Here is a 26,287-nt window from a genome sequence, read left to right on the forward strand (position 1 = left end):
CCAGTAAAAAAGAGAAAGAAACAAAGGAAAAAAAGTAAATACAGAACAAAAAGAAAAAAGTAACAGCTCGGAAAAAATCAACACAATGAGATGTTTTTAAAGAAATTAAAAAAATGGAAAAAAAACGGAAAAGGAAAAAAAAGTTTGTGTTGCATTCAACTAATTTCCAATAATTGCCAACATTGAACCTCCACTAAAAAAATGTGATTAAATACAGTTGTGTATCGTGCAACTGACTAAATAACCCCCCAAAAATGTTATTCCCTATTTAAACCCACTCCTATCTGCCCTCTTTTGTCAGTCCGGTTTTCAACTCGTTTCTGACCCTGACCACGTATTTTACTCCCCTGTCCCGGCTACTGACCCATTTTTTCCGTTCCCGACACCGCCGTCGCTCGCCACGGGAGTACCACTTCCGCGTTCAGAGCGACCTGGTCCCTTGACCAGCGATCACCGGATCGTGGGTGCAACCCTTTACTTTCTTCCAATAAAACTGAAAGAAACGTAACGCAAGTGGGTCCTGTCTTCGTTCTGTTCCTGACAGTCTTGCTAATTTAGCTCTAATTCAGATGGTCTCAGTCACATCAGATTGCTAATAATGTCAAGGTATTCTTTATAGTTTGTCTTGCTGTAAGTAAATAGGTGCACAGCACTCCAAGTCAGTCAGAATCTTCAAGAATCTAAACGAATTAGCAACGTGAGGTGAGAGCCCAGAGTATTCACGGTAGAGATGGGTCATTTTCTGATAGCTGTAGTTTTCAGTTCCTAGTTTCCCTCCAAACCTCGAGACTCGGCGTCCATCTTCCACCCGCTCCTTCTGACACGTGGCCAAAGTATACACAGCACTCCGAGTCAGTTAGCGCCTCACGCCGATTGCCACGGACAATGGGGAGAGGGCAAGTGTGTCCCTCCCTGTCCCCCCTGTCCCCCCCGTCCCAGGAGACAGGAGCCGGGGGCAGGGCGCTCTAATGGCCCAAGCGTGACATTTAAACCCCTGCCCTGGGGTACTTTCACGGAGGCTTTAGTGCAAAAGTGAGAGAAAAAAAAAGGTGTAGGGGCCGAGCTTCACCCTGCACACGCGTGACCCCCTACCCTTGGGTTGTGGGGCCGCGGGGGCCCCTATTGTGAGGGGCCCGTCCCCGAAGAAAAGCTAACAATTCAGCTGTCCGCTCGGATCACAATGGAAGCACGTCGCTCGGGAGCATCTGCCGGGAACGCGGCGGACCGGCGTTGGGACCGGCGCCTCGGCGCGCTGAATCCCGAGTCCGATGCCACCTGCTCTCGGCGTCCCCGCCTCCGAGGCCTTGGCGGTTCGGACGGGGGCGAAAACCTTGGGTGGGGGGAATGTTGGCGTCCCAGAGGCCAACTCGATCGGTTGAACAACAGAAGAGACAGGCAGAAGTTGGGCCTCTGTTTCCAAGGCTTTCTACTGGTTATATAACGCCCCCTTGTGGTGGCCTACACTCTATCGCTGGATTTAAAAAAAAAAGCAAGCTGGGAGAGGCTCATGATCAGGGTCGGGTAGTGTTACTTTAACTGGATTACTTTCAATGACTATTGGATGACTCCAATACCAAATATGCTAATAAAAGACAAAAGAAACTAAATATGAATACAATGATGACTCACAACACGTGGTAAGCTTTCTCTCCTGGCTTTGATCTCTGGCAAAACTAACATCAAATGCGACAGAAACAAAATGAAAATAAATCCAAAAAGCTTGCCGACATCATTTTTGCCGTTCCGTGTGTTCCGTTACTCCCCAAGCCTGCACAAAATTCATATTTATGTTCCTTTGTTTTTTATTAGCATATTTGGTATTGGAGTCATCCAAAAGTCATTGAAAGTAATCCAGTTAAAGTAACCATACCCAACCCTGCATTTGATGTTAGTTTTGCCAGAGATCAAAGCCAGGAGAGAAAGCTTACCACGTGTTGTGAGTCATTATTTTATTCATATTTAGTTTCTTTTGTCTTTGAGTAGCATATTTGGTATTGGAGTCATCCAAAAGTCGTTGAAAGTAATCAAGGTAAAGTAACCCTACCCAACCCTGGTTGCCAACAAGCATTTTGTAGGATTTCAAGCACCCGTATGTTTTTGGTGTTGGATTTTATCGATTAAATTTCCCCCACAATATATATTTTTCCCTTTTTGATTATTCTTGGCTAGTGCGACTTATACTCGATTAGTCAACATTGTGGACAACAATTGATAATAGAAATAGTATTATATTTTTGCGGATTTTCATTGTGCATTATGTTCTGCAGCAGACAACACACAGCAAATGCTATAATGGGAGTAGGTTGCCTACAGGGTTGGGTAGGGTTACTTTAACTTGACTGATACTGTATTTGAAATTATTAACACATTATTACATCATTGAGTTTTAGATTTCTACCGGTACTGTGTATCACTTCACGTTATTATCACACTAAATCGCAAGAGGGCGCTCTAGGCCTGTGTTTATAATTCTAACCTTACCCTGTTGCAGGGTTGGGTAGGGTTACTTTAACTGGATTACTTTCAATTACTTTTGGATGACTCCAATACCAAATATGCTAAAAAAAACAAAAGAAACTACATAGTTCGGAATTCACGGTATATTGTCCGAACCTGATTATAAGCCGCACCCACCAATAATTTAAGAGGAAACCCGATTTTGTGCATACACAAGCCGCACCTGTATATAAAGCGCATGCGCCCACATTAAAAAAATGCAACACAAACACAAAATTGATCCAAACCCGACTTCAAGTCCCGCAATTGAAACTAAATGTCCTTCATTGAAGTACACAGTCCAAAAATCATAGCCGGCAAAATAAACGGAAAATGATACCGGTACTTAAGGTTTGATGCAGACCTGCAGAGTTCGGGTACCCGTTGAAAGTGATCCAAGGAAAAAAAGTGTACCTTTCCAAAGGTAAGGGTGGGAAAATATATATATCCACTATTGTCCGCCGCGTCAACAAACAGGTCTCACCTTTACCCCACTTCCCGTCACTCCCCCCCCCCCTTTTTTCCGCCCCTCTTTTTTAATTCGCCCGTGCAAAACATATCAGAATAAGTGTCTCAAATAAATACAAATAAATACATTACAAAAATATATAGTTGCAAATACATATTATACATGGTTACACATATTTACAAAGAAAGACGGTACATCGAGAGAGTTTTCAAAGCTTTAATAATAATAATATAACTTTCATCCCAAACCGTGCCCGTGACAGGGCAGTTAATGGTAGCAACACGCTCGCAACACAGTAAACGAGTCTGTAAAAAAAAACATACCGTAAAAATCACGGTAAACCGTCCTCATCTTCCTCCTTAGAACTGAAGACATCAAAGTCGTCTTCCTCAGTGTCGGAAAGAAACTTTGTCATATGGACATCGTCCCACGCTCCCATCCACTCCTGATTCTGTGCCCTCCTCTCCGTCACGCAGCAGACCGGCTTTTCGGAACCCGTTGGTGATGGTGGATTTTTTGATGTGCCTATCTTTTTGCATTTTGCATGATGAGGGTATGTTAACGCTAATCTAATTTGTGCACAAGCCAAGAAGTTGCAGTCTTCTTCGGCGCATATATTCCACCGGTCTAAATCTTACCTTTTGTACTCGAGCGCTGCTGGCGGCCGTTAGAAAAATGACATAAATTGGCCGCATCACTGTTAAACTCAATCATTATTAAGACTATTTCGTGGCCATATTTACCCAAATAAAATACATATATGTTGTTAAAATCTAATCATACCCAAGAGCAGATTTCACTCACGTCCTCCATGATGTTGAAGAAGGAGGGAAAGAGACCCCCGCCCACAACGTGGGCGTAATTTATTATTCTTCAGGGATAAACAGCACACATGAGCATTTCACAATAAAAGAATATAAGATTGATAAACGCACAAAAGATGCAATTAGACTGATTATTGAAACGTTACTTCATGTGTGTGTGTGTGTGAAAGATTGTTTTAGTTCATGTCTTGGGAACCTCCTGCGTGGGTTCAGATCCAGCTCCAGACTTCCTGTGCGGAGTTTGTATGTTCTCCCCGTGCTTGCGTGGGTTTCCTCCGGGCACTCCGGTTTCCTCCCACATTCCAAAAACATGCATTTCAGCTGAATTGGCCGGTCAAAATTGTCCCTATGTGTGATTGAGTGAGTGAGTTGTCTGTCCCTGTGTGCCCTGCGATTGGCTGGCAACCAGTTCAGGGTGTCTCCTGCCCACTGCCCGATGATGGCTGGGATGGGCTCCAGCACCCCCGCGACCCTACTGAGGATAAGCGGTGTAGCTAATGAGATGAGATGAATATAAAAACAAGCTAATTACCTTGAGACAGAAATTCAAGAGATTTACATTGAAAGCCTGACATTTACCCCCCCCTGTTGTTAATCTCGTAGAATTTTAAAAAATAGATTGGTAATCACACGGAGAGGCAAAAAACCTTCAAAAAAGGAAAAAACTTTCTTTCATCCAAGGAATGTCTCTTGCTGGAAAAACAGGATAAAACAAAAACGGACAAAAACATACAAAAATTGGACAACTAAAACGAACAACCTATCCATCACTGAATAAGCCGCAGGGTTGAAAGTTTGTAGCGGCTTATAGTCCGGAATTTACGGTAGTTGTGAAAATCCAGTATATGGAATATGTGCGCGCCTCTTCTGTAAAGATAAAACCGGACCATTTCCTGCAGCACGCCGGTCGAAAAACTCCGATTCCCACCTCTAACCGGATTCCTTTTCCAGGAAAATATCTGCGTGACATATTCAGCAGCTTTACCGCTGCGCCCACTCGCTGCCTCCGAGGAGCAAACTGCGAGCGCTAGAGCGCTAATCAGCAGGCAAACATTTGCCGGCCTTCCGGCAATGTCAAATGGGTCAGGATTCTCGAGCCGGACGTCCACCGCCCCCCACCCGAAGAATCTCCACTCCGCCTAGACCCCCCCTCGGGGCCTACGGACCCCGCAGGCACAATCACAGAAGCCGCCTTTAATCTCCGCCGAGCCCGGACCGAGCCGGGTCGGCTGTCCATCAGGCCTCGACCGCCGGCCGGCCGCCCGGACCGAGACTATCGACTAGAACGCCGCGCGCTGGCCTCCGATTGGTCGGGCGGCCGTGTTTGCGCAGCTGATTGATCGGCTCGCGCCGCGCGGCGGACGTGTGTCCCTGAATTTCATTTGGGAATTCATTTGTGGGCAGCGGCTGTGTGCAGAAATGAAATGAGCGAGTGAAGGATTGTGGGTGAGGAGACTTAGCAGGTTATTGTTGTGCTGGGATGAAATGTAGAAGATGGGATTCCAATTTTCACAGGAATCTCACATGATTGCCACCAATATGTCCACGATGTGTTTTGAGGCCCATACAACTAGCGTAGTTATTCGTGGATTGCGCAGTTTTCTTGCACAACATTTATTGCCCTGAGATTTGAGCCCGGATCACGATAGTGAAATTTAGTGTTTAAATTCGACCCTGTGGTGTTCCGCAAAAAGATGCACGCCCCGGGTGTCCGGGCAGACGTTATTTCAGACACTGATATTACCTTCGCATTAACTGTTAATTGACACAGGTCAATATTAATAGCTGTTTCGGAAGTCTCCCGAAATAATCGCCATCTTAGATCCATGTTTAGTTCCGTCCAGTTCGACCCACGCACCACCGCTGATGTTGTAGATGCAAACATCCCCGCAATTCCCCTGGAGTCGCTCGAAATTCCCGGCAGCGGGTGTCATAAAGTCTTATCGTGGGCTCCAAGCGGTCATGTATGTTTACGTTTTGTAGCGTCATCAATTGTGTTAGCTTCTTTTGAATCTTTCAAGGTTTTGGGTTGATTCCTTACCACTTCTCCATTTTTCTTGCGTTCTCTGTGCGTCTACTTTGGAAAAATGAAGTGCAAATGCGCGGCCTTATAATGCTCAAGAATGTTTGGAAGCACAAAGTTATCCGATGCAGGCTTCTGATTGGCTGCCTAGTATGCAAATTGCCATGCAAATTGCCAAACGAACCGAAATTTCCAAAACCGAAGATTTCGAAATCGGAATAAAAAAAAAAGACATAAGATTTTTTTCTTTCTTTCTTGAAAAAGTTGTCGGCCACCCGGGCGAAGACGGTTTTTAAGTTGTACGGCTGACGTTATTTCCGACACTGATATTACCTTCGCATTAACTATTAATTGACACAGGTCAATATTAATAGCTGTTTCGGAAGTCTCCCGAAATAATCGCCATCTCAGATCCATGTTTAGTTCTGTCCAGTTCGAGCCACGCACCACCGCTGATGTCGTAGATGCAAACATCCTCGCAATTCCCCTGGAGTGGCTCGAAATTCCCGGCGGCGGGTGTAATAAAGTCTTATCGTGGTCTCCAAGCGGACAGGAGGTGGTCGTATAGAGGCGTTGCACTTCACCCCTCGCAACTATTTCTCGCCCTCTTCTTTATGCCTCTCTTCTTAATAACGCCGGGTTCGTACGGAGAGACAATAAAATAAATGCAGCGCTCCGCACAATGCCCGTGTTAAGCCGAAAGCAAGCATTTGATGGAGTCCCCCCACCCCCAAGCAATCTCCAGACAGCAAAGGGGGCTGCTTGGATATGCATCACAAAGGCTTCCTGCGGTATCGATCGGCTTTAGCCAGTCTATCAGCAAATGTCCCTCTCTTCGGGAAAAAAAAACCAAAAGGAGATTAAAAACACACGGCTCGGACGCTGACTGGCTCAAAGGTCACTTGTGTTTCTGGTATAATCCACTTTCACTTAACGGCTTCATTTCAAGCACTCGCATGCAAATGCGGTGAGTTTATGGACTTAAGCTGACTGGCCGGCTGTTTATTTATCATGGCTGAATTCAAGCACTTTTTCAAGCGCTTTCCAGGCCGATTGTTCTATTTTTCCAGTACCTTCAAAGGATGATATCCAGCGCCGATCAAAAAAAACATTCGAAAGAGCACGAAAACATTCTGAGGAAAAACGTTGTCAATTCCTGGTAGCGTGCATTTTGAGATAAACGAGTGTGTTATCGCGAGGGCACGCACTAAGAATGTTTTTGCTCAAGAGGGTATAAAAACGCTGATTGTCTCTTAGACAAATGAGAATGTTGTTTGGAAACTGACGAAGATGAATAAACAGCTTCTCCCTCCCGTCAAAACTTCTTTGTACTTTTGTGCATATTTTGGGGCATATTTCTCGGGCTGCTCCGAAACCGGTCAGTATTTAAACCCAGTCCTGTCTGTCCCCTTTTGTCAGTCATTCTGCAAACCTCATTGAACACTAGGCAAGCCTTTTTCGACCCTGACTCCCACCTGTCCCTCTTTGCTCCCGTCTGTCTCCGGCTATGACCCGTTTTGATCCTGACCGCGTCTGCTCTCCCGTCCCAACTTACGATCCGTTTTTGATCCCAACCACGTTTGCTCTTACGACCCGTTTCTGACCCCCACGTTTTTGCTCTCCTGTCCCGGCTATCGACCTGTTTTTCCGTCCTTGACACCGCCATCGCTCGCTACAAAAGATCCACTTTCGTGTTCAGATCACGACTTGCTTCCTGGTGAATATCGGATCGTGGGCGAAGCCCTTCCTCTTTCCTTTAATAAAACTTGTGAGAAACCTAACGCAATTGGGTTCTGTTTCCGTTCTGGTCCTGACACTATGATCTATGATATTTTTGGTGTCAATGGGTTGCCATAAACTGACATAAATTCTGCCAATCTGCTTCAACAATGCACGTGCAGTTTAGCGACGTCACTCTTGTTTACATACACAGAAATCTTTATCAAGAAAATGTTATTAAATATCAATAATCCCATGAACTGATAACATATGAAATTTAAAAATAAAATAGATTGATATGGATGAATGTTACATTTACTTGGCTGCCCACTGTGAGAAGGCAGATATAAGGGTTCGTACACCCTTTTCTAAGCCAAATTTTAGCACTTTTCAAGCACTTTCAAGCCAATTTTAAAATCTTTTCAGAACCTTTGAAAGAAAAATCCTGCACCGATTAAAAAAAATTTTTTTTTTTAATGGCTTTGATGACAGAAATAAAGTTGCTATCTTGCTGCTAGCACATACCTTTTGCTATTTTGAGCTGTATCTATTTTCGATCTCTGATCTTTTTGTGTCAACGGGTTGCTATAAACTGACATAAATTCTGCCGTTATGCTTCAACAATGCACGCTTAGCTTGGCTACGTAACACTTGTTTACATATACGGAAAGGCCTCGACAGCTGTTGGGGTAATGACTGGGTTTATTCAGAAGCAAAAAAATAAAAATAAAATAGAAAGAAAGTACTGTAAGTATAAAAACATAGAATGAGCCAAAGTGCATTCAATCTTTCAATAGAAATTGCTGATCTTACGCTTTTTGTTTAACTTATTTTAATGTCTAAATTAAAATAGAATTGTAAATCATTAATTTTTCAGCATTTTATCATTTATTTATAGCACGGAACAGTTCATATTTTTAATTTATATTTTATTGGTTTGCATTTGCAGGGATTTTGCTGTCACGGTTGCCATGGCGCCCAATTGGCCCCGCTCGTGTGGCACTAGCTACGGCTCATTGACAGATTGGCTTTCTGTCTATTTAAGCTCAGTGCTCTCAATCTTTCTTTGTCAGTCCGTCAACGAACCTCTGCCCCGCAAGACGTGGGTTTCGACTCGGTCCTGTTCCAGTTGGTATTTCCTGTCCGGTATTGTTCCTGTTTATTTTGTACAGTTTAATATCGGTTTCCAGTTTTGTTTCCGTTTATTTTTGTCCTGTTTATTACTTTCTCCAGTTTTCATTCCCGTCTAGTTTCTCCTGTTTATCTTCAATATCCTGATTCATTATCCATCCTGTCCGTCCCGTCCTGTCCGGTACCGACCCCTTCTGTCTGATATCAACTCGGGCAATTGGTATCGATCTCGTCGGCCTCTGGCTCCCTATCATTTCACACCAGACCGCTGCCTAACGTGCATGACTCCCCATTTCCCGGAAAACTAAAGGCTTGTGTGAGAAACGTCACGCGTTTGGGTCCTCATCCTGTTCTGGTTCATGACATTTGCATTGTTGTTGGACTTTAAATCTATTTCACTTTGTAAAAAGCTATTTTTTGAAAATCTAGGAATATTTTAATTTATATTTTTTTGCCCGCCCCACTATACCAACTTAACGTTATAAAAAAATTAATAATGCATAGGAAAAAGGTCATTTTTAATATATGAATACATAACAGAGCCCATAACATCTTTGAAAGTTCTGCAATGTGTTAGTACATATGTATTCAGTAAATCCGCTTTGAAAATGAGACATAAACTATGCTAGAATGCGCACAATTAGAACAAAGTTGCAGCAGAAAACAACCATTTTAACTTCTAACAGCTGAAACAATAAAGTTCATGTTTTAAAGTACCTGACAGGTGCGCACATGCAAACTTAGAAAGGAGGCGAACGCGCGTGGGGCTCACAGGTTCTTTTTCACCACGCTGACCTTGCGTTTCTTGAGAGGTCCCTCTTGACTGCTGGGAATTTCGTAGCGATGAACCTGATGAGAGAAGGTTCGAAAAAGTGAGCCGACGTCCCGCTCGGCCGATGAATGCTGACTCATCGGCAACGCGAGGCGGATTTTCGTGAGAGCGCCGGCCACGCGTGCACGCCCGCCCTCGCGGTAGTGAGCGCTTCTTGTGATCTTGCCCTCGTGAGAGCAGCTTCATTTGCAACGACCCTGACTCCCACCTGCTTTTCGCTCCAGTCCTGTTTATTATTCTCTCCAGTTTTCGTTTCCATCTAGTTCTTCCTGTTTAATTTCGATATTCTCTTTCAATATCAATCCTGTCATTCCACGCCAGACTGCTGCCTAACGTGCATGACTCCCCAATTCCCGTAAAATGAGAAACGTCACACATTTGGGTCCTGATCCTGCTCCGGCTCATGACAGTCTCACAAAATTCCACGGGAAACACTAAAGTTGCACTGGAGTATAAGTCACATTTTGGAGCGAAATGTATTTAATAAACAAAAACATACAAGGATCTGCAGAATCTGATTATTTTTGGTGCCGTTTTGGTTCAGTTGTTTTTATGAATTAGAAATCCCTTTTGAGCAAGTTGAAATGATTTACCAGATTTTTTTCAAACTATAAGTCGCAGTCTGCACAACATGGCAAGGTGTCAAAACCGGAACATACAGTGGACCCAGACGCTTAACGCTTTCACACATGCTTTATTTTACGGGAAGGGGGCAGTCATGCGCGGGAACACAAACGCCAGCGATTCGGCGATCGCTGGGCAGAAAAGATTGTAACCGGACAGGACAGACAGGATGGATATCAGATACAGGATACGCGAGCAGATACCGGACAGGATCGATACTGGATACACGAGCAAGATACCGGACAGGACGGGACACAAGGTTGAAACGACGAATGAAGGCCTAAAGCGCCCTCTTGTGGTTTAGTGGGAAAATAACATGTAAAATGATATAAATGACCAGTAATAAAAATATATAATAATGTGAAATTGTTTACCTGGAAATAATGTTAACAATTTCACAGAAATGTCTCACCAGAGTATTGCCATGATTACTGATTTAGATCACATGTGCCCGCTCATTTGGCGCCAGCCACTGCGGGCTACCTGATTGGTTCCCTGTCCTTTTTTAAGCCCTGACACTCTCCGGTTGTCAGTCCGTCAGCGAACCTCTGCTGTTACAAGGCAAGCCTTTTGACCCCTACTCCTGCCTGTTCTGATTTTGCACCCGTTTTTCCACCTGTCCGTTCCTGATCTCCCCGTTTGTCCCGGCTAACGACACGTTTTTGATCCTGACCACATCTACTCTCCCGTACCGGCTTACAACCTGTCTTTGATCCTGACCACGTCTGCTCTCCCATCCCAGCTTACAACCCATTTTTGATCCCGACCACGTTTTTGCTCTCCTGTCCCAGCTATCGACCTGTTTTTCCGTTCCTGACACCGCCATTTCCGTATCCACTTCCGTATTCGGATCAGGAACCGATTGCGAGAGCGACTTGCTTCCCGCGCTGCCCTTCCTTTTTCTATTCAATAAACTTGTGGTTAACGCTACGCATTTGGGTCCTGATTCCGTTCTGGTCTTAGTATGAGTGTCACCCAAGGGCCAAACTATGAAAAAAATGTGACCTATAGTCCGGAAAATACGTCATATCGCACACAACATTGTAAACGACATTTCAAAGAACAAGTTCTTCTCACCATTTTCTTCTTCACAGCGGCTTTCTTTTTTGAGTTTGTTTCCTTTCTTTGCGGCTAAAATAAAAAGTGTAAGGACGCTTAGAAGAAGCTTGAAAAAAGATGGCACATTTATCGAAACATGAACTGACGACTCTGGTCCAAGATTTAAAAAGGGAGACCTTGAGGAGACCCACTCACCGATATGTGTTGGATGAGGCGTCCACTCCTGGTGGTCATGATGGACACCTGCCCCATGGAGGATGATTTCTGACTATGAGCCTCAACCTAAGAAGAACATTTCCACACGTCATCTTTTAAAAATGTATACTTTGTTTTGAAACATCAAATTCACAGTGCATCATTCTCAATGTTATTGTCAGTAATCCTTTATTTCTTCTATAATTGTCTCCTGCACTTCTTGGACAATAGCGTTAAACAAAAACACACTCACTGCTTTGTCCTCACAATTGTCCATCTTCTCATGGCAGGTAAGCTCAATCTCTGGTTCTGCAGACAGGAAGAACGTGCCGAAATAAACATTTTAGCCATTTTTTGTAGGTCTGATCACATGACTGAGCATCCAGATCCAAGTCACCTGATTTTGACAAGTCCAAATTTAAGTTAAACAAGAAGGACGCAGGGACGCGGGTAAACCAGAACACTGGAAATGTATACTTTTATGCCAACTATTACTGAAATACTAAAACATTGTGTTGTTCTGCTCTTAATTAATAATGAATAATAAAAGGACTTTACCCAGATTGTCTTTGTTGTCGTCAACGTGCGTGTCTTCCGTGTCTTCAATTTCCGACCTCTACACGAAAAGAGATGAGCAAATATCAGTCAAGATCAATGTTCCCTGTAATTTTCCCCGGGCCTGAGGGTTCACACAAAGTCGGTGAGCAACGCTTGAAACAACAGAGAGCAACGGCAATCCCAAGTGTGGCAAATAAGTCATTATCAAACATGTCCAAAACTTGACATCATGTTTCATTTTGCTGATTTTCCGGCAGCGCAAAATGATTTTTCACTTTTGAATGAATTGACTCATATACTATTGCATAGGTTGTACGGCCTACAAACGTCATTTGTTTTTACAAATCTTTCACAAGATTTCTATTTCTTTTTTTTCCTGGTATCTGTTGTCGCATAATACTAACATTTTTGGGGGCTTATTGAGTCGGTTGCACGATACAAACCTGTATTTAATCACATTTTTGAGTGGAAGTACAATGTTGGCAACAAGATTCACTTGATATCATTGGAAATTATTTGAATGCAACACAAAATTGTTCTTCTTTTTTCCAGTTTTTTTTTCCTAATTCCTTTAAAAAAATCTCATTGTGTTTATTTTTTCCAACTGTTACCTTTTTCTTTTTGTTCTCTATTTACTTTTTTCCTTTGTTTCTTTCTTTTCTTTTTTTCTGTCTTTTTTCTGATTTTTTCCTTCTTTTTTTCTCTTCCTTTAGTTTCTTTTTTTCTCAGCTTTTCACTACTTTTTCATTTTGGAATGTTTTTCTTTTTTGTTCCATTCCCCCCTTCCTTTAAGTCATTTTGTGCATATTTTTACATAATATTTGGTCATGTTGGGATTGAAGAAGCAAAAACAACCTGAATAGCCGTTTAGGACCCGAAAGAGCCAGTTCTTTTGTAGTGAGCCGAACCGAAGAAGACGGTTCTCGACTTTCTCTACTAACTTTACTCAACTTCGTTCGACTTCAAAATACCGCATTTTAGGACACAACGTCAGGGGAACCCGTGTATTTTGACCTTCATGCACTGTAACTTGACTTAAGTCGCTTCTTAATGAGTCATTTTGAGCCCTCATTTTTGTGCGCTGGCTAGATTTTCTTGTGCGCTGAGAATGTGTGGGCAGTGCGCAATAGTGCACACGCGCAGCTTAGAGGGAACATTGGTCAAGATGTTTATGTATAACAATGTGTCTTAAAACTCATTTTTATACCTTGACTTTTGACCCAACATGAGACATAGTTTATGTTCTATAATGTTATTATTTTCTATACTTTTTAAGTGTTTTCATTATTTTATAGTCTTTTTAAGTTGTTTTTTTTTTTTTTGCACATTTATGTTTTATTTGAGTACAGTACTTTGTCTTCAGCTGGAGCTGTTTTAAAGGGCCTTATAAATAAAGTTGAGTTTCGTTTTGTAAAATGTTGTATTAAAAAAAATAAAAGGATTTAGCGGATGCAATATAAGCACTGTCATAGTTTCTGAGCTCTCTCATCTTCTTTCATGAGTAGTTGCGTCGTTTCCTTTATATAAAGGCTCTATTGACTCACTCATGAATGAGTTTAATGCTACCCTGGCTAGTGTCCAGGATTCCGTAGCACCCCTAAGGCTTAAATCAGGCCCTAAAAGACGCACCCCTTGGTTTACTGATGAAACTAGATCGCTTAAACAAGACTGCAGGAAATCTGAAAGAAAATGGCGCGCTACCAAGCTTGAGGTTTTCCGTCAAACCTGGTGTGACAACTTGTTAAAGCATAAAGCAGCCCTAGCCTCTGCAAAATCAGCCTATTTTTCGAAGGTGATTGCGGCACAAAAGAATAACCCCAAAATCCTTTTCGACACTGTAGCATCGCTAACGAGGCAACAGATTATCCCAGATAGCTGGAAAAAAATTATATAGACATTGTTAATACAGCACTTATTAAAGGTCTGAAATCTAAATGCGCAACATGGTGGCTGTCCAGGGATTTTTTTCCCGGTTCAGTGATCAGTCACTTGAAATCTTAATTCATGCGTTTGTTACCTCCCGTCTCGATTACTGTAATGCACTACCCTCCGGTCTCCCGAAGTCCAAAATCAAGAGCCTTCAGCTGGTACAAAATGCTGCATTGAGGCTTTGAACTAAGATAAGAAAGTTTGACCACATGACCCTGATTTTAGCTAACCTGCATTGGCTCCCTGTTAGCTTAAGATGTGATTTCACGGTTCTGTTGGTATTATACCAAATCATGCATGGACTTGCTCCCTCATATCTTTAAGATTTCATTTTCCTCTATGTTCCGGTCTGGGTGCAAATAATCTGTGGTCTGTAGAGCCCTTTGAGACTCTTTGTGATTAGGGGCTATAAAAATAAACATGACTTGACTTGACTTGAGAGTGAGCGATTGAATCATAGTGCAAAAAAAAAACTGACCTGTGACAGGCTCCCGTCACGCCTTAACTTAAGAAACCATCGGTTCCGCTTCCCAGTGTTCTCCTTGACCTGTTGACAGGAGACACTTGCATTGACTGTTGCTAATAGACCCTTTTATTTGTTTGTAAACATTGTCACCAATTCAGTGGGCAAAGCTTAGCCTGGAGGCAAATAAATACTTGCGCTGGTCAGAAGACAGATGAAATCAAAGCTGTAACGACAGCTGTCATCATGTTGTGTATTAGTGAGCCGTACAAAAAAACCTTAGTGATCGTAAATTTAAGTTTTACACGACCCCAGCGGACACTCCTGATCATAAAAGAGAGTTGTGGTAAATGTGTCAGGACCAGAACGAAGACAGGACCCACTTGCGAGCGAAGGCAGTGTCGAGAGCGGGGAAAAACAGATCGATGGCCGGGACGGGGGAGCGAAAATGTCGTCAAGTTGAGAAAAGGGGTCGGAGCCGGGAATCAAACAGGAATCAGGAAAGGAGAGAGTCAGGGTCGAAAAGGCTTGCCTAGAGTGAGCTGAGATTCGCAGACGGACTGACAACCGGTGACAGGAAGACGGGGGGTTTAAAAAGTGACAGGTAGCCAATCAGCGTTCGAGGCAGTTGGCGCCAAAGGGGCGGAATCGGATGCCTCGCATCAGTAATCATGACAAAATGCATGAATCTCTTGATTAGGCTACACACTAACCGTTCACTGAAGCTAAGAAAATACATCACACTTTGTCGATAAAATAAGTAATATGGACTCGATAAAAACAATCAATAACGTATAATTTCTCTTACCTGATATACAGTGTGTGCTGCAAACCCGAGCTTTTTTGATGAGTGCCTTGGTCCAATCTTTTGGCTTCAATGCAATTACCACCACTCTCTTTTGATTCTTTGATCAGGAGTGTCTGCTCTGATCCCGTAAAACTTCATACCTGTCAAGCTGTACGTTTTTGCCGTACAAAGTGAGTTTATGATGCATTTTAAGACTTGTACGACGAACAAGAAAATCTGTACGGAAAATCGTAAATTTGTCAATGATGGGTACCATCCGGTAGACACGGACTATGACCAAAGGGCAAATCAATCAGGTCAAACGAGTTCGCCGCGGTAGCCTCTATCTCTGTATCGTTTTTTTCTCTGCAAACGAAGTGAGCGTTTGATGCTACTGCGCACATGCGTCTGCCGCCTCGGATTTCATGTGGTAGTTATGTAGTGAAAGGAAGTCCGTCTCTTTTTAAAGAACCGGCTTTTTCGGCTCAACTCGTTAAAGAGAGCCGTTGTTATGCCGAGAAATGCATCCCTGCCGAGATTTGCATCCCCTAACTACTATAAGCACTTTTACCTCGTTTTATCTCACTTTTCGGGACTGTAATGGCGAACATATAACCAAAACCACTTTGTCTTGCATTTGTTGGGAATTTAATAAAACTTAAAGCATTCCTTCTTTGTATTTGTTGTGAATGTAATCGAACGGTAATGCACACCGTGTATAAATCACTTTTGAGAACTGTTATGGTCTACCATAAAGCTTATTATGCTGAAATAAGCTTAATGATAGAGTGCATAACAGTTTTAATACGAGCGATTTGAGTAGAAAAAGGCAAAATAAACATGTTACCTGCTCAAAAGTGATTTATATACGGTGTGCATTACCGTTCGATTACATTCACAACAAATACAAGACGGAATGGTTTAAGTTGTATTACATTCCCTACAAATGCAAGACGAAGTGGTTTTGGTTATATGTTCGCCATTACATTCCCGAAAAGTGATATAAAAGTGAGATAAAACAAGGTAAAAGTGGTTATAGTAGCGAGGGGATGCAAATCTCGGCAGGGATGCATTTCTCGGCATAATACCGGCTCTCAAACGGCTAACTTGCTTTGATGCATTATATTACGAATTATTATTGTTGTATAAAGAGTTAAGAAAAAAGGGAGTATAAAAGGAGAAAAGGAAGGGTTTGTGGTTATCCCTTTAATCAGTATATTACCAACAATAATTTAATGTAGAAAATGAGTGAATAATTTGAATAAGAAAATGTATTATTCTACTTAATTATACTTGCATGTATTTTTTCCTTCTACAGTGAACGTCCAAGCGACTTCATTTTTGAACTTTTTTTATAACAAACCTTATTTACGTCAAGCAACTCAGTATCTCACAACAAAATGTTCATTAACAATATATAGGATATAACGAAACACATGCACAATATAACAACTACAAACTACATAAATAAACACGTATGAAAAAAAAAAATATGGAGTAAGATTATTTTGTAATTTGTAAGGGAAATTACAACATTTTGTAAGGGCATGGAGCCCTGGAGCGCCACAGGTATGGAACTTCAATTTACGATCACTAACGTTTTTTCTTCAATTTTAGCACACAAATATGACATTTTTAAAGAAACAAAAGCTAGGTTTCTTCAGTGTGTTGACCAGTTTTGTATCCAGCTTCGACTATGATGTCTCATGTGACGTAGGCCATGAGAGGGTCTATAGTGGTGTTTGAATTCATGGTCAGGTGACCAGCACTCACCGACTCCAGCCTGTGTCTCTCGGTGGCCATGTTGATCCTGAGAAAGTGGAAGGGTGTGGCCACTTCGCCCATTGTTAGGAGGACCGGCTCTCGCTCAAACATCAGGAGGGTTCCGTCTGTCTCCTTGAAGCCCGGCGGCTGGTAGTTATTGGGCGTGACTGAGGACAGAGATAGGGTTTTCACGAAACACTAAAAAAAATGGGTTTGGGATTACATTTTAAGATGCATCTGAGGTGAGGATTGAGAAGTGAGATGTCCATCCATCCATTATCTGCACCGCTTATCCTCAGTAGGGTCGCGGGAGTGCTGGAGCAACTGTCTTCGGGCAGTGGGCAGGGGACACCCTCAACTGGTTGCCAGCCAATCGCAGGGCACACAGGGACAGACAACTCACTCGATCATTCACACCTAGGGACAATCTGGACTGGCCAATTCACCTGAAATGCATGTTTTTAGAATGTGGGAGGAAACCCACGCAAGCACGTGGAGAACATGCAAACTCCACACAGGTGGTTCGATCTCATGACCTCAGAACTGTGCCGCACACGCGCTAACCACTGCGTCGCCGTGCTGCCCAAGTTTGATGTCATTCAACTTAATTGAAAGAATTAGCTTTAGATTTAACCAACAATTTACAAGTTCAGTGTAAAGTTGTTTACTGGTCACCCAGGTTTGATTTTAGGCTCAAAAACCTCAGCATGAGCAAGCAGAGTGTTGAATGAAACTTGCTTTGGATTCGATGCAGCTCAAATGAGGACTAATATCAGTGTCTGAAATAACAACTGCCCGGACGCCAGGAGCGTGCATCTTTTACGTCGGGCGTACAACTTACAAAACGTCTCCGCCCGTATGGCCGACAACTTTTTCAAGAAAAAAAACAAACGAAAGATTTTTTTTTATTTCAAATCAAACGTTTGCTTTATTCCGATTTCTAAATCTGCGTTTGATTTGGAAATTTCTGAATTTCGGTTCGTTAGGCAATTAGCATACTCGCCAGCTAATCAGAAGACTGCATCAAATAACTCCCTGCTTCTGGACTTTCCCGAGCCTTATAAGGTCGTGCATTTGCATATCATTTTCCAAAGTAGACGCACAGAGAACACAAGAAAAATGGATAAGTGTTGAGGAATCGAGCCAAAACCTCAGCCCCAGAAGAAAGATTCAAAAGAAGCTAACAAAATTCATGACGCTACAAAACGTAAACGTACATTAAAAGTATCGTGGAAAGAGGAGCTCACGTGGCTTGTAGCAGACGACGCAACACAAACATCGCATGAATGAAGACGAGTAAATACAGGTATATACAGATGGCAGATGGAAAACAGCCATGTAACTTATACACATAACTTTATCAAGATTTTTTTTTTCTTTTTTCCAAATAAAACGTTTGCTTTATTCCGATTTTGAAATCTTTGTTCTGTTTGGAATATTCAGTTCGTTTGGTAATTTGCATACTCTGCAGCCAATCAGAAGCCTGCATTGAATAACTTAGTGCTTCCGGACTCTCTCGAGCGTTATAAGGTCGTCGATTTGCATATTATTTTCCAAAGTAGACGCATAGAGAACACAAGAAAAACAGATAAGTGGTGAGGAATCAAGCCAGGAGAAATATTCAAAAGAAGCTAACAAAATTGATGACGCTACAAAACATAAACGTAAATTAAAAGCATGGTGGAAAGAGGAGTTCACGTGGCTTGTAGCAGACGACGCAACGCAAACATCATGAATGAAGATGAGTCAATCCAGGTACATACTGATGGCAGATGGAAAACAGCCATGTCATATACTTGGAATGAATGTTATAAGTAGATTTCTAATACTAATACTTTGCAACAACGGTTTTTTTTGCTATGAGTCGTCTTATCGTGTATGAAGTTATGAAAAATGGGGCAGGGAACTTTATGGCTGTGCAGGCCAGTAACTTTTTGTCACGAGTTTCAGACACCGCTAATATCTGTTGATTATAACAAAGTTATGGTATGAGTTGGTAAATGAGTTGTTCAACATAATCACTGTATAACATACTCTCCCCATAATACTCGGGAGTCTTAAGTGATACTAGTGCGAAAGAGGAAGGGGGGGTCGAGATCGGTGCTTAGAATCAAATGGATTGAACCACTTCAAGACAGAGTAATTCTGACTCTGCGTTGTTCACATTTTTGTTTTTCTTTCCCTTTTTAATTTTTTCACTAACGTTTTCATCCTACTTAAACCTATCCTGTCTTTTATTAGGGATATTAAATGGTAAATGATAATTTATAGAGTGCTTTTCAAGTCAATGAAGACCTTCCAAAGCGCTTTACAATGTGCTTCACGCTTACCCATTCACACACTCACACACCAATAGCGGCCATGCAGCCATGCAAGGTGTTTAAAAAATGCTTTAATTTTGAGGACGCTTGGGTTAGATTTGAAAAACAGGCTGGTTATGCCCATGCTGTTTCACTGCTTTGTTTGATACCTAGAGGTTCCGATAGGAGCGCTATGTAATGATTAATCATTTGCTTGCAACCAAAATTATATTGTAGAGCAGGGCCGTCAAAATCATTTCAGCTCGAGGGCCAAGTGGTAAAAAAAAACATACTTACAGAGGGCATATAAGTCAAGAAATGGCGTAAAGCGTGCCTTAGCTGAAGGGCTGGGTGTGTTTTCAGAGCCTCGCAATTAAGCTATGATTCCGGGATGTAAGAATTAACCCAAAAACGATTATTGAGGTTTTTTTTTTAACCCTCAATATGTTTTCCTGGACTTAAATTTACTCAGCCCATCGTAATGTTCGTGAAGTGCTCATTTGTTAAAAAATAAAGTCAAAACAACCATTGAATTTATTTTCACTACAGTTAATTTAACTCGGGCAAACTCCTACAGACTGGAAAGTGACCAAAAAAAGCATCAAAACACTAATGTAAATGATTGATTTAATGATTAAAAAGTTGTTCTGATTCTATGTATATATTATATATTATATATATATATATATATATATTTATATATATATATATATATTTGGCACTGGCCCTCGCCCATACCTGGCAACACAGTGCCATCTAGAGGTCAAATGTTACAAACTGTGGCTTAAAAAGTTGAATGTTAAATATTTTACCTATTAAGTATGTGTTAATAATGTACAACTGAGCTCAAAGATCCCTTATGCTTTATTTTATTTATTTATTTTATTAGACCTGTTCAGGGCAGAACAAACCCCCATAAAGTTAGAAAAAAGAAGAGTCTATTCGAGGGCGTCCAAGAAATCCGCGCAAATCATGTGTTACACTGCCGCCATCTCTTTGCTTAAGACCAAAAGTTTTCAAATGCCGCACCCCACCTTTAAATAATTGATCAACGTTACTCAACAAGGAAAAGTATTAAAAATACGTTTTAAACACATTTTGACAGTAGAGCCAGTTAAACTGCCTGAGGCCTTTAGAAAATGTTCAGATCCGTCCAGGGAACCTTGACATAGAAATTTCCTCCTTGGTCATATATTCTTATTTGTCTAGCCCTTTAGCACAAAAAGTCTCAAAGGGCTGCACAAAGCACAAAAATGTCAATGTGAATTTCCCTACAGGATGAATAAAGTATATATCCATCTATCTAGACATATATCTAGACATCTATCTATCTATCTATCTAGACATCGATCTATCTATCTATTTATCTATCTCTAGTAAAATATAACATGTCAAGTCATGTTTATTTGTTCGTCCCTTCATCACAAAGAGTCTCAAAGGTCTGCACAGACCACAGATTATTGCAAACCACAGACTAATATGACACCATCCTCTGATCTAAAACCAACATGAGGGCAAGGAAAAACTCAAAAACATCAACATGAGGAAAATAAAGAAACCTTGACAAGGGACTGCACAATGAGGTCATCCCCCTTCCTATAAAAAAACTTTTGGGGGAATGGGAATGTTTACATAGAATCTCATCTCATCTCATTAGCCGTACCGCTTGTCCTCATTAGGGTCGCGGGGGGGCTGGAGCCCATCCCAGCCATCTTCGGGCAGTGGGCAGGGGACACCCTGAACTGGTTGCCAGCCAATTGCAGGGCACACGGGGACAGACAACTCATTCGCTCATTCACACCTAGGGACAATTTGGACCGGCCAATTCACCTGAAATGCATGTTTTTGGAATGTGGGAGGAAACCGGAGTGCCCGGAGGAAACCCACGCAAGCACGGGGAGAACATACAAACTCCGCACAGAAAGTCTGGAGCTGGATTTGAACCCACGACAGGTTCCCATGACATGAACTGTGCCGCACAAGCGCTAACCACTGCGCCGCCGTGCTGCTTACATAGAATCCAAATGTCAAATATGATTATATCAATGATAATAATATTGTAATGTAAAGTTCATAGCTAGCTAAAAAAGGAAAAACCATCTAAATAGCCAGAGCAAAAGCTAAGTTGTTTAATGTGTTTGGAAATTATCGGACTATAAGCAAGGGCTTCTCAAATAGTGGTGACATTTACCAGAATCGTAATAGGCCAGCGTCATGTTGAGGAAAATTTTGTCGGGCAGAGGGCCGAGGTTCTGCATCAGCACGTAGAGCTTCCTCACCAACATGATGCTAGCCCTCTTCGTGGCGCAAACCGTCATTGGCACATCTTTGTTTTGGGTGCTGACAGAAGAAAAAAAATCAGGCAGTTAGAAAGTGAGTTTATCCTTAATAGTTTTACTATATGTTATGTTGCTTTTGGTTAGGAAACTTAACCTCTCAAAAGCCATCATTCCTCCATCCGTGTCATATTGAAATGTGAATTGATAAAATTCAGTCACTTTCTAGAGGATAAGAAATGACAAATAAGCAAGAGCAATGTTAAAGATTTGTGGTTTTATCAAAATATTGGTGCATTACCAGTGGGTCATCAGGATCTAAGCTGACCTGCAAAGGGGGGCAGAAATGGACACGGAAGTTGCTACATAATTCTGATGATGATGAATAAGATTATATTTTCACAGAAATTATAATATACGTACAGACATGATGACTGTCCGAAGCTGTAGGGAATGAAAAGCGATATTTAATAGAATGCAAGGGGTCTAAGGTGAAATTATTTTAAGATTATATGACAAATTAGGATTCTTTAAAATTAAAATGTGTCTTACATATTTCTTCTGAATGGCTTCAAAGCATGCCATAATCCTTTAAAAGGAACCGAGACAAGAAGTCAAGTGAAGTCACATTCATTTGTACAGCCCTTAATCACATAAAAGTCTAAAAGGGATGCACAGACCACATTACAAAATCCCCTTATATGAAACTTACACGAGGTTGAGACATTTCGCTAACATCCATCCATCCATTATCTGCACCGCTTATCCTCAGAAGGGTTGCGGGGGTGCTGGAGCCCATCCCAGCTATCTTCGAGCAGTGGGCAGGGGACACCCTCAACTGGTGGCCATCATACATGGCACACAGACAACTCACTCACTCATTCCCACCTAAGGACAATTTGGACCGGCCAATTAACCGGACATGCTTGTTTTTTGAAAGTGGGAGGAAACCGGAGTGCCCGGAGGAAACCCACGCAATCACGTGGAGAACATGCAAACTCCACACAGGAGGTTCGATCTGCGCCGCACACGCGCTAACCACTGCGCCGCCGTGCTGCCCCATTTAGCTAAAATAAACATGTAATTGTTCAAATATTAAACATACTGATCGATTATTGACCGGTAATGACTAATAAAGATGGCACTAAAGGTGCACCTAACAAACATGAACAAGGATATTTTTTTTAATTGTTCAACCAATAAATAATGTTGAAAACAGTTTAGTTTTTCTGCTATAGTTTAACGATGACCATAATTTTGCAGTGATCCTTTATGCCTTTGAAAACCATAGTGTAAAGAAAAATGCGGATTACCATTGAACAATCTTGCAGGCGCCAGGACAACTTCGCTCCTCTTTGAGGATCATCACTTTCTGATCTGTGGAGGAAAACGAATTCAAATCCACTAGACAAGAGTTAATTATTTTTGTAGAAGGTGAGCAAGTATCATAGCACCCTGTATTTTTCGTTTTTAACTTAAGCAATTACTTAACAGCCTGATTATAACTCTCTCGCTTTCTTTTTGACCGGAGTTTGAAATCAGACCTTCAATATATTTACTCCCAAAGGCTTTCTCTGGAAAAAGTCCTCGCAGGTACATGATGCCCGACATGCCTATGGCCAACAGGTTTTTGATGACACTAATAGACTGTGACTCCGACTCAATCTTATTTGGCAGCAGCTGAGTCCCCTGCAAAAAAACACAATTTAAGTCAAGTCTTGTTTATTAGTATAACCCTTAAGTAGTCTCAAAAGGCTGCACAAACCACAGGTTTTTGCAAACTACAGACTATTATTACACCCTCCCCTGATCTACAACCTACATGAGGGCAAGGAAAAACTCAAAAAACACAATTATGTTTTCACACAACACCACCAGACTGCATACACATTCAACAGCGATATGATAAATGTAAGTACGCATGTGCTTCAATGTTTTTTTAATATAATTGATGGTATTTATTACATTCGGTGCTATCAGGAGAGTGATGAGCAACAAGAGTACAAGTATGGATGTTAAGAGGGGACTGTATGAGAGTGTGATTGTGCCGACTGTGTTGTATGGTGCAAAGACTTGAACGCATATTTGAGAAGGAAATTAAATGGTTTTGAGATGAAGTGTTTGAGGAGTATGTTAGGAGTGACAAGATTGGATAGATTGAGAAATGAAATTGTGAGGGACAGAACTGGAGGAGTAGTGGAACTGAGAAATCGTGTGGATAAGAGAGTACAGTAGAACCTCAGTTCTCGACCATAATCAGTTCCAGAACCCTGTTCGAGAACCGATTTGTTCAATCACCGAAATCATTTTTCCCATTAAGAATAATGTAAATCGTTTTAATCCGTTCCAACACCCTGAATGTTTACCATGCATGTTTAATGTAAACATGAAGCTAACCCAGGCTAATCGTACGTTCGCGTTATCGTAATCTTCCATACGAAAGATTACGCTAACATGAACGTGTAAAAATAAAAAAATCAGGTCGTTTACAAGTCATTTAGCACCACAAGTGGCTAGCGCTTCATTGGAAAGGGGGCTCCGTTCCAACACCCTGAATTTTGGGCTCAGTTACAACACCCTGAATGTTTACCTGAATGTTCAACCTAATCAAAAAGCTAACCCAGGCTAATCGTACGTTCGCGTTATCGTAATCTCCCGTACGAAAGATTACGCCAACACGAACGTGTAAAAAAAAAAAAAAAAGATAAAGAAAATAATTATGAATAGGATTTCTTACGTTTGTGGTGGTCAACAGAAGGCGCATGCTGTATTGATCAGAAACTCACACACCTCTTTCATATTTAGCTATTATGTCTTTCTTAAAGGCAATAGTTGTACGAACAACTTTTTTTTTTCACCTGTCCTGCTTGCACCGACCTTCTTCGGAGGCATAGTTAGGGGCTAACACACTCGGTTCACCGACATTAAAAGCGAAAGCAAAAAGAGGCAAGTGTGCACGTGATAACCGTTGGTCACGAGGGGTAGGGGCGAGCTACATGATCTACACCCATACGCTGCTCAGCATCGCACTCTAGCGTACGCACTCACGCATTACCGGCGTTCAAACACCGAATTTTTGACCGAACAGAATTTCTCAAAATTTTTGGTCGAACTCCGATTTTTTCGAACTGAGAGGCGTTCGAAAACCGAGGTTCCACTGTACTTGGTTGGTTTGGACACATGGAGAGGAAGGATGAGGAGCGAATGTTGAAGAGGATCTACAGAGCAGAAGTCAATAGAAGGAGACCAAGAAGAAAGTCTCGATTGATGTGGATGGAGTTATGAGTGCACAGCAGGAAAGAGGTCTAAATATAGTGGAAGCGAGAGCTCTTGTTAGTGATAGGAATGAGTGGAGAGGATAGTGGGATGTTAGGATGCATTCTAAGGGATGGGCAGGGCACCCGTATGATGCAGCAGGGGTAAACCAGTGAAAGCTGTCGGGCCCTGCTGTTGAACTAAAGAGTGTGTTGTGTCACCCTGACCCGAGGGACATGGCCGCTTTCTGGTGTCCCATTTCATCTGGAGGGACGAAAGCATGACCGACTTGGGTGCCGAGGTGCCTAACTTGTTTGGGTGTTTGGGCAAATGGGCTGGCCATGGTCCAAAAATTTTGGTGTGGTTTTTTTGCTATTTATTTCCCTTTTATTTTCTTTGTTATTGTATGTGTGTGTTTTGCTGTCGGTCACCCCTCTTGAGGGATATGACCAAGGTAGGTAGGTAGGTAGGTAGGTAGGTAGGTAGGTAGATGTCTAGATAGATGTCTAGATAGATAGATGTCTAGATAGATAGATGTCTAGATAGATGTCTAGATAGATAGATGTCTAGATAGATGTCTAGATAGATGTCTAGATAGATGTCTAGATAGATGTCTAGATAGATGTCTAGATAGATAGATAGATGTCTAGATGTCTAGATAGATAGATAGATAGATAGATAGATAGATAGATAGATAGATAGATAGATAGATAGATAGATAGTTAAATAGATAGATGGATTTATTACATTTATTTACTAAATTCTGAATCCCTGATTCATTTAATTCATTTCTAATGAATATTTACACACACAAAAAAAATCACATTTGAGATACATTATAGATTTGGTTAATTCCATCGTAGATGTAAAAAGTATACAGAACCTATTTACCTGATATATCCTCACTTTCTGAGCACATGCCATCTCAAGAGTGAAGTAGTCAGCACAGTATCTGAGATGAGGAAAAAATAAAATTATTTTAACGACCATCGTTTAGCAGTCTGTTTAGCATATGAATTAGCTAGCAAACATGCTAGTCATGTCTTATCAAATGGTCCCGCAACAGTAACTAAGCGCCCGAGTGCGATTTTTCATAATACTTAGCACTTTAAGGAAACACTAAAAACATTTATCAAGGTTTGAGGATGATATTTACCAGGATAAAGACTTTATCTAGATGGAAATTTCTTCCTTTAAATCAGTTAATAGTTATTTCTGTTCAATGACGGAGAACGTTAACATTTGATTGACAGGTTGCAAATTCAACAAGTAGCCAATCAGGCAAGAGAGGCGGTACTTTCTCCATGCCAATGACATGTCAGCTATCTCCTTAGCCTTAACACTCAATTACAAATTATTTTGGGTGGGTATGAAACTATATTTTTTACATTTCACATCCAAAATTGTATTTTGACAAGTTTTACCCTGTTTTGATGAAACGTTAAGGACACATCTCCCACAGAGTCAATGTCGCTAAACCGATTGGATAAAAACGCCTTCATCATCCGTGTCCAGGGTGAATTCCGCATCGTTATTGGCTACTGTATGTGCCACTCACAGAACCGACACGCCCCTGACAGTGA

General features: G+C 41.6%; 1 protein-coding gene across 1 annotated transcript; it reads right to left on the minus strand.

Annotated features, from left to right (window-relative positions):
- Nucleotides 1–9,235: 9,235 nt before the first annotated feature.
- On the minus strand, nt 9,236–26,003 carry hormad1 (HORMA domain containing 1). Its single transcript, XM_088327592.1, has 16 exons — nt 25,861–26,003; nt 25,596–25,656; nt 22,994–23,138; nt 22,763–22,826; nt 22,002–22,038; nt 21,873–21,893; nt 21,751–21,777; nt 21,607–21,674; nt 21,365–21,513; nt 16,883–17,040; nt 14,338–14,406; nt 11,931–11,988; nt 11,626–11,681; nt 11,373–11,459; nt 11,196–11,249; nt 9,236–9,511 (listed from the first exon to the last, which is right to left on the minus strand). The coding sequence occupies exons 2-16, from the start codon at nt 25,626–25,628 to the stop codon at nt 9,431–9,433; spliced, it is 1,107 nt and encodes a 368-aa protein (XP_088183718.1). The 5' UTR covers nt 25,629–25,656; nt 25,861–26,003; the 3' UTR covers nt 9,236–9,430.
- Nucleotides 26,004–26,287: the final 284 nt, after the last annotated feature.

The sequence above is a fragment of the Urocampus carinirostris genome, chromosome 2, assembly GCF_059441175.1.
Source record: "Urocampus carinirostris isolate Australia breed hairy pipefish chromosome 2, RoL_Ucar_1.0, whole genome shotgun sequence".
NCBI lineage: Eukaryota > Metazoa > Chordata > Actinopteri > Syngnathiformes > Syngnathidae > Urocampus > Urocampus carinirostris.